The following is a 9,520-nucleotide window of genomic DNA, read 5'->3' as shown; positions in this document are numbered from 1 at the left end:
GGCTCCACAGTGTTACATTCATTACTCAAATATTAATTTCTTGCTCAGCTCACATGCAACAGATTTTCTTAATGTCCTTTAAAACAGTGGTTCTCAACTGGTCAGGCCTCGGGACCCACTCTTTCCTTAGTCAATAGATTGCGACCCAACATTTTGAACCACTCAAATCTATTCAACAAAAGATGGTGCTGTGATATATACGCTTTTCAGCATACATTATTAATTAAAGTAAAGTACAGGGCATATATCCCTTACTGTACCTCCCTTCACACAACTAAATAATGCTTTTAAATAAGGTTTAATGAGATGATGGAATCAAAGCTGAACTTATATAAAAAGGCACACATGCTGAAAACCCAACCCCAGCAAGGGGGTCTGGGGGGGATCCTCCCCCAGGAGATTTTTAGAAATACTAACAAGCTATGCATTCTGGTACACTCTGAGAAGAAAATAAATAAATCTATTACTACCCGACATATTAATAATATTTTATGCCATTGTTTGTTTTTTACTTTGTTCTGACATCTTGCATCAAACCGGGGTCATATTTCATTATGTGAATAGTTCTACCGCTAAGTTATTCTCCGTGGGGACTTCCGGCAACAATCTTGATTCTGATTGGCCAGAAGACTCGAAAAAACATCAGTAAAGATATTTTATTGAGAAGATGATCACTATGTGACAGAAGTTTTCAAAACCTTTTATGGTCCCCGGTACTTCCAGTCCAACGCTGACTGAATGCACAGCGTTAGAAAATCGGGCCTTCAAAATAAAAGTTTGACTTTTTCCCAAAAAAAAAAAAAATTGTTTTTCTTCACTCACACATCTGCGACCCACTCGAAACCGGTCCGCGACCCACTTTTGGGTCGCGATCCACCAGTTGAGAACCACTGCTCTAGACCTTATTCTGTAGTCAGTAGAGCTGCTGCCATATGACTCAGTCCTTTCTTCCTCTCTCCAGGGTCGATGGATGAGGGAGTGTCTGAAGGCTTGCCGTCAATGCAGGGCACCTCTAACCCTGGAGGACACGTAGAAGACGATGAAAGGTATCGTGATTTGTTCCAACTTGCAGTCAGGCAAGTCATAAGCAGTAAAGCATATATAGACGTAGAACTCACAACTGGAAGTCTGAGACACACCTGTTTGGATAATACATTTAAGTGGCATGTTGAAATGTCAAAGACGTGATGTCGTTTAAGAATAAAGAATGCTGGCTGCATATTGCAAAAGCCTCGAGCCACAAACATGGGTGATGCATTTAATGTGAAAGCTAACGTGGCATCTAACTGGAAATCTTTGAACGTCAAACAAAGCTGACGCATTATACAACCTTAACTATGGTGGTCTGACACTCCTGAATGCCACAACAATACACGCAACAATGTGGCTGATTGTACTCCCCGACAGGTGCACTAGGGACGCAGTTGCCTAGTATACTGCAGCTGGCCATATTTTATGGATATAATCTGTTTGTACATCTGGTTATCATTGCAGCTGGGCGGCTTGTTAGGCATTTACACCACAGCAACACTAATAGAGTGGTGCAGTGATGACATATTTTTATAGTCTGACCCAGAAGTTAGCATCAAAAGGGTTCCCTCGAAAACAAACATTGGTATTTTTTCATTAGATTTTGGATTATAAAATCTGTGGCAAAGACACATTTATGACACATTTTGTTCAGCAGGATAATCTTCACATTTTAACACCACTCTGTGATGTGGCAAGGGGACAGGAAATGGTAAAATGCTAACTCACGTCTGGGTTTTAAGTCTTAATCCTGCACCACTCTATTAGTGTGGGTTAATAATGTGTTAACAGCTATCAGTTTAGTTTAGTTTATTGGTTTATAGTGTCGTGGACAGTCCCTATTGACCAACTGTCAGAAACAAATCTGAATAAGCATCTGTATCTACTTTAAGTATATATAGATTCGTATACTTGTGTACACTTACTTAAAGATCCCATGTCATGGCCATTTCCACTGATCATAATTCCATTGTTGAGGCTTACTAGAATAGATTTATATTGTGCTTAATTGATTTTCCAAAATCACTTTGGTTTCTCATACAGCATCTCTGTAAACTACGTGTATTCACTGAATTTCACTCTCTGCCTTTAACGGCTTGTTGTAGCTCCAATAGCTCCAGCCGCCACCCTCCCTGTGAGCACAGTGTGCTCTGATTGGTTGGGACGTTGTGAATCGCGCTGAGCTCCGTGGAGGTGTGGTTTCCTTGTTTAGCAATACACAGCGAAACACAGCCAAACTCACCCTGAGCACACACAAAGTCACAGCCGAAGTAAAAACAATAAGTGTGGCTTGATATTGAGTAAGGAAAAGGTTGATAAACGCTGTGAGAATGGGTCTGCAGAGAGAATTTCGCCGTGATCCCAACTGTCTGTTATCAGCCTGCAGCCAGGGAGGAGAGATCAGCAGAGCATGCACTGAGTGTGTGTGTGAGGAAGTCCGTGGATTGGTCAATTTGGACCAATCAGCGGGGGCTTAACGTAACGGCTCCACGGTTTGGTCCATTTGGTTCCGGGTAACGCATGACATCATGAGTTACCCGGAAGAATCAATGGAAAGTGACGTATCTCCAACGAGGCGTTTTGGGGAGGTATTTTCTGTGTGTTTTACTCGCTACAGGGTGTACTTTGAGGGTTTTGACTCTACAGACCGTTTACATGCATAAACACCTTCATAACACACAAGGGGACGGGTAATAACCGGAAAAGCATGACATGGGACCTTTAAATGCTACATTTCAAATGTTTAATATCCATCACTAAATTCACGACAAGCCAATTTTAACATCATGCAATAAAACTAAGACGACATTAGTTGCATCAAACTGATCTTTTTAATAAGTTGTACTTACAATATAGTGAGAAATATGGGCTTGTGCTTCACTGAGGATCTTTGTCATTCTCCAGTTATTAGACTTCGCGTTTTGAAATATGTGAAACTCTGTTAATATAAAACCCACACTGCTCAAACTTTGTTACTTTTCCTAAAAATTGGTATATTTATTTATTTTGGGGCATGGGGAATGAAGAGAAAAAAAATATGAGCATTTTATAAGCATGGGATTTTGACCCCTCATATTAAAGAGCATCTTGCAGGGTTGTTTTTTTTCTACAGTTATGCTTAAACTTGCTTGAAAATTACAATTTTAAAAAGTGAATGCAGGATTTGATATGTTTTACGAGACATAAGGGCATGAATTCAGAGGGAAAGGAGCAATTTTGAGCTCTGCTCTTAAAAACGGCTTTTTTTAAGGTCATACGCCAAACGCGTCATATTACATCACGCAGGGGACACATCTCCGCTCTCTGACCGCGGGTATAGTAGAGTTGCGTTGAGTAGAGCGGTTGTGTTTTAAGGAGCTGGTATTTTTCGGTAGTTTTACATTGTATTTCACCATTTGTAATCATGGTGCAGTATTGTGTTTGTGCAGGTTGCACAAATACCAGCCTGTCAGGACATCGAGTCCAAGTAAAAAGGACCGGAGCTAGCGTTCGTTCCTGGGTGCGTTGTGCATCCACCTCCCTGCAGCACATACTCTCCACAGCTTTATTAGGAAACCGTATTACTTCCCTCTCCCCCCCCTACGCTGCTCTCTCTCTCTCCCCTCCGGTACAGCACCGTAGTGTGGAGTTGTATTAGGTAACGCGAGATACGGCTGATACTTGCGCATTAGTTTCTGTTATGGATCAGTATCAACAGTCCTGCCAGTAACGTTACTATATTATCAATGCTACTTTAGTTATAGCCTGATATATGATAGCTAACTTCACAATGTTGTGATGTGACGTTAGCTAACATTCTGTAGCTAACGCCGGTCACTCACCAAGATAGCTGCCCAGTTCTCCACTGGTTCTCCTCACACCACAGCTCAATTTCTCTCCGATGGCCGTTATTTCTTCTAATCCTTGGCTGCTCCTGGTCTCTTGGACGCCTAGCAGGCTCATAATTATAAGGTTGTGGTCCGTCATATGCATTCGAATATTCATGTTCAACTTCTTCTGTGTCTTCTGTGTCGAAACTAGCATTGGGATCCATGTTTATTAATACGTTACACCGGCCGCTCTCCCCCTTGTTTCCCCCATGTTACGTCACACGCGGGAGGTCACGTGCCGAGGCTTTTTTATGCGGAAGTGAACATTTCTTACAAAAACGACGCCAGATGTCACTGTAGTGTATATTTCTGTATATATTTTTGAAAATCTAGTGTATTCATCTTTTTCCTACATATTTATTCACAGGTGTCTTTAACCTGGAAGTTACTCTTTAAGATCAGTCCTGTGTTTATGGACTGTTGGTTAATCAAAGGTAGTTCTTGTATTTCGGTACTCACCGTAGTCCTCTCCTCGGAGGATCTCAGGGGCGATGTAGTTGGGTGTTCCACAGAAGGTACTGGTGGTGTCCCCTGGTCTGATCCCCTCCTGGTGAGGTGTAGGAGGAGGAACAGGGTGGATTGATAATAAATAAAGTATATGATGTGCGAGAACAAAATTGATGGACAAAAAACAAAGAAATCAGTACTTCCAGTCGATACTGATCTACTGCATTATTGATCATCCACGCTAGCCGTCCACACAGTGGACTGAAAAATCAATGCGTGCCTTACCTTGCACATGCCGTAGTCTGTGAGCTTGATGTGTCCCTCGTGATCCAAGAGAACGTTGTCCAGCTTCAGGTCTCGGTAGATGATGCCCTTTTCATGCAGGAAGTTCAGAGCGATACAGATTTCAGCAGCATAAAATCTGTGAAGAGAGAAATGCACAAAATGATGTTTCTGACCTGTCCTTGAGGGCCTACATCAGGCCAAAGATCTCCTCTGGCACACAACACGACAGATTATCTATAGCCTGTGGTAGCTGCACATGTGTTGCCTTCACTCATAAAAGGATTAAAACACAGCTGGTGCTTTCACTCTCTTGTAGCACTCCAGGTGAAAAATATATTTTGCGGTTCTTTTCATAACCGCACTGTCTGTCAAGCCATTTGCATTTTGCGATGCAATAACAAACCAATTCAATGCAAAACGGCGAATGTAAACAATAACATCTCTACAGCATTTATGCTATATTAAAATGATGGATGTTAATGGAGCAGCAACCAGTTTGGCTGAGCCCTGATCGATTCAAACTCCATTCAGAAAACAAGAAACAAGGTTTGCTTGTCTTCTTCAGACAGACTTGACAAAGCATGAATTCTGAACTTTTTACAAATCAGCGTCAAGATGCATTTATCTCTTTTTTGATTTATTTTTACAAATCACTGTAGTAAACCAGATAGACGGGAATTAACACAATTGACCACATGGTCTGAAGTGCCAAAGTTGGAGAGTGCATTCATGGCCCCCAGAGGATGGACCCATTCCATTCTGAACACTGTAAGCTTTAATCATAGTGCCATCATCAAGACTACATGTCTTCTGATCAGACAGATCACCAGGGTATCTGCTGAGAACATACATGCTAAAGAAGTAATGAACCGACTTGAACCAACCACGCTTACGATCAACTTGTTAACCTTCTAAAAGCTACAGCCTCCAGGGCTGAAGACTCCTTTAACGAGGGGAAATGTTAAGTACATTTTCACTGTGCCTCCAAATCATTACTCAAACTTAAAAAAATAAATAATAGCAGCCGTGCAGCAGGCATGGTTATTTCTAAATGATCAGTGATTTTTAGAGGTGCAAAGAGCTTCCTTAAGTAGATTATCCCCCTCATGGTGAACATATATTTATAGCAAACATAACCCTCTTGTTTTGACCGTGATTGGATGTTCTTGTTGTGCTTCTTGGTGAGTCAGTAGCGTTTCCTCTCCATGTGTAGGTAGAGTTTTTTCTGTCTCTGGTAGATAAGCCTTCATTAGCAGTGACGGGCCCCCCTCTGCTGTAATTCCACGATTGTCAAACAGTGAGGGAGAGACTGTCGTGGAGAGATGTTTGACATCACAAATCCCACATCGCTCCCCCACGCTCTCTCTGTGACAGCCTCCATTGTACGCCGTGGCTCTGGTGCTTACATCAGACTGATAGAAGCTGCATCCTATCAGCAGCATCCATCGCCCACCGGCCCGCCTCTCCCACGGCGCGGGGGAATGCAGCAGGGCTCTCTCTAAGTGCGCTGCTCATGAATATGAACAATCATTATGAGTGATTAACATGCTGCTTTGCATATGTACAGCCACTGTCTCCAGAATACAGATTGCAGGGGCCGATAGGGGCCCAACGGTGCCTCTCTAAATTACCCAGCCTTTGATCCAGCATTTATCAGAGCCGCAGTTGGAATGCCCCGCAAGTGCGCAGGCACGATGAATTATGGGTGCTCATTATATTTCTCAGTGGGGGGAAAAATAAGAGTAACATTGGATGTTGGCAGCGCAGCCACGTGCATGGAGCTGCTGAAGCACCGCATTAGGGTTTATGAGGAGAAGAGGTTTGTGGTGCAGGAGCGCTTGAGACTGGGGATCTTCTAACACGTGCACAGTGCACCACAAAACGCATGATGCTTTCTTGAAACTGATGCTTTATGTTCTAGCAAACATACTACACACCCTGTGATTTACATAACATACTTTAAAGAGGACATGGGACATGTATCCATGCTTTAATGTTCAGAAGGCTCTTTATTTCTCTCGTACTGCCTGTGCTGCAGCACCTCTTTTCACCCTCTGTCTGAAACCAGAGCCCAGTCTGCTCTGATTGGTTAGCTGGCCAGCTTGTGATTGGTCAACAGCTTAGAGATGTCCCGCCCCTGAGCCTTTCACGTACAATGCAATGGAGGCTAGCCAATAGAAGCATGAGTGTTACAAAGTGATGTCACTATGTTAATGAAGAAAACAAAGGAGTCCAATTGAGGCGTTTCAGGCAGTGTGTGGGAGAGAAACTCCCTCTGGAGGGAACACAGCGATTGTAGTCTTTGTAGAGCATTAACATGCACACAAACCTATAGAACACACTGCAGAGAAGGGAAAAGCCCAACAAGCTAAATCGGGCCTCTTAAATGTTTCAACCCAAACATTTAGTCTTGTGTATAGATGTGTTTCCTGTGTAGCTACCACACACAGTCCTGTTCACCATTTACATGCTCCCCCTCGGCCAGATCATCGGACATCATGGACTCAATTTCCACTGTTACGCTGATGATACCCAACTGTATCTCAGCACCACTCCATCCTCCCAGCTCCCCCCTCAGTCTCTCATCAACTGCCTGCATGACATCAAAGCATGGATGTCATGCAACTATCTCAAACTAAACAGCAGGAAAACAGAGCTCATGGTTGTGGCACCCAAGGCGCTGCTCCAGAAGGTTGGTGACTTCATCCTCGAGGTTGAAGGCTGCTCCATCGCCCCATCTCCTGAAGCCCGCAACCTGGGTGTCATCCTCGACTCCACCCTCTCCTTCCACTCCCATGTCAAGTCTGTGACCAAATCGGCCTTTTTCCATCTAAGGAACATTGCAAGACTCCGACTGTCACTCTCGGAGTCGGTCGCCGAAACCCTAGTCCATGCGTTTGTCACCTCCCGCTTGGACTACTGCAATGGTCTCCTGTTTGGGGTTCCGAACAAAACCCTGGACAGGCTCCAGTATGTCCAAAACTGTGCTGCTAGGGTACTCACACATACAAAGCCGTGGCAGCACATCACTCCTACCCTCATCCCACCTCCACTGGGTTGCCGGTCAAGTCCGCATCACCTACAAAGTCATCCTCCTTACCTACAAGTCCTCCAATGCCCATGGCCCCCAGTACCTACCGGACGTCCTTCACCCTCATAGCCCCACCCCGGAACCTGCGGTCTTCAGGCTCTGGGCCTGCTTACCACCCCCGCATCAAACTGCGAACCTTCGGGGACAGAGCCTTCAGTGTGTGCAGCGCCCCACACTCTGGAACTCTCTCCCTGCGGAGATCTGCAACATCCCCACGCTTGACGCCTTCAAAAGGGCCCTCAAGACCCATCTGTTTACTTACTTTGCCTTTGGCCCCTAATCTATTTGTTATTTTTGTCTGTCTGACTGGTTGTCTGATTGCCTTTATTTTGTTATGTTTGTTTTGCCCTGTTCTTCCTCGTAAAGCGACCTTGGGTCCCATGAAAGGCGCTATATAAATCTAAGCTATTATTATTATTATTATACATTCACACACTTCCTCTGATCACACAGGGTGTTCCTGGAGGCCCACAGCAGTCCCTCTACCTGGTCCTGGCTTTTGACTTTTACAGTACAACATTTGGCAAAGATAAAGCGATGTAGACAAGCTATATGTGTACAGGAACAGGATGCTCACCTTGCATGTTCTTCCGGAAGCTTCCTTTGTCGTTGCATATGAAACATCATGTCCCCGCCATTCACATATTCAATCACCAGGAATAACCTGCAAAACCGAGCATGATGGGAACATCTTAGGTGTTAATAGGCAGAAATAAAGAAATACATAATGACAGATGATATCATAAGGAGTCCAGTTATAAAAGATAATATGAGCTCATCACTTTAATTTCAATCCATATGCTTCTTTAGAAGGTATATTCCACATCCAAATACAAAACACAATAAATGTACCTGCTGTAGATTATACAAACAATATTATTCCTCTATTCTGTGCAGTCCCACATAACTCTTGTTTCAGTGAAATGAACATGGCCAGGAATATATGATCTGTCAGCTTTTGTGTTTGCATTATAGCTGAGAGGAATGTAATACTATTGCTAATTCAACTCTATGTTTAAATGTCTTTGTATGGTATGGCTGGGTCCTCCATTTGTTTTTGAAGATCACCACACAAGACACTCTTCTAAAGAAAAAATTACACCACGTTATTATTTTTCACGAGTGAAAACTGAGGACACATCAATGCAGAAGGCAATTAGGAGATCATAATAATCTGAATAATATATAAGGTAATGAAAGGGAAGGAAAACTATCAAAAATATCCAGGACCAATTCATAAAATATACAATATCCACATATTAATGCACATAATGTTGTGGTTGGATCTTCGAGATGTTGGAGCTTTTGATGGATTTGCACCTTAAGAACTAAAATGGTGATATTGCATGAAATGATAGGAAATATACCAGCTTGATGATTGAATAAAGAGCAGAGCATCATCAGAGAGTATTCTGAAAGGTCCTGTCAGGTGTGTGAGCTGCAGCTGAGATGTCAGCCCCCTCATGCTCTTACCGACTTTCTGTCTGGAAACAGGAGTGAAGGCCTACTAGGAATGGATTGGTGGACGCCTGCTCGAACACATGCTTCTCTGTCTGCACCCAGTCGATATCCTGGAGAGGGGGGGGGGGAGACGGGGGGGAGATAACGTATTAACAATCAATGTGTCTGATCGATACACTTTCTCTGTGGTTAAACAGAGAGGGGGAGACACGCCATGCCACAGATACACAATCCTAAAAGAAGGGCCATTACCTCCAGTCTCTGGTCATTACCCAGGGCATTGTTAGTGAGAGATAAAGAGCCACTCCAGGTTGCAAAACCATCGCAGATCTACCCA

At 43.5% G+C, this 9,520-nt stretch overlaps 1 protein-coding gene across 1 annotated transcript; it reads right to left on the bottom strand.

Annotated features, from left to right (window-relative positions):
- Positions 1-902: 902 nt before the first annotated feature.
- Positions 903-9,314, bottom strand: LOC104965265 (atypical protein kinase C-like). The gene is made up of 5 exons (XM_010794223.1): positions 9,196-9,314; positions 8,300-8,386; positions 4,632-4,767; positions 4,359-4,446; positions 903-1,018 (listed from the first exon to the last, which is right to left on the bottom strand). Exons 2-5 carry the CDS (start codon positions 8,347-8,349, stop codon positions 903-905), a joined length of 390 nt encoding a protein of 129 aa, XP_010792525.1. The 5' UTR covers positions 8,350-8,386; positions 9,196-9,314.
- Positions 9,315-9,520: the final 206 nt, after the last annotated feature.

Source organism: Notothenia coriiceps, unplaced genomic scaffold (genome assembly GCF_000735185.1).
Source record: "Notothenia coriiceps isolate Sejong01 unplaced genomic scaffold, NC01 NC01_scaffold00037244, whole genome shotgun sequence".
Classification (NCBI taxonomy): Eukaryota; Metazoa; Chordata; class Actinopteri; order Perciformes; family Nototheniidae; genus Notothenia; species Notothenia coriiceps.
Note: the sequence above shows the minus strand (reverse complement) of the source record. Positions and strands in the feature narration are given on the sequence as shown.

Coding starts and splice junctions, on each gene's coding strand:
- LOC104965265 (XM_010794223.1), bottom strand. CDS start 8,349: ATGATGTTTCATATGCAACGACAAAGGAAGCTTCCGGAAGAACATGCA. Junction 4,768..8,299: donor CTTCCGGAAGAACATGCAAG/GTGAGCATCCTG, acceptor CTCTCTTCACAG/ATTTTATGCTGCTGAAATCT. Junction 4,447..4,631: donor CAGACTACGGCATGTGCAAG/GTAAGGCACGCA, acceptor ACACCTCACCAG/GAGGGGATCAGACCAGGGGA.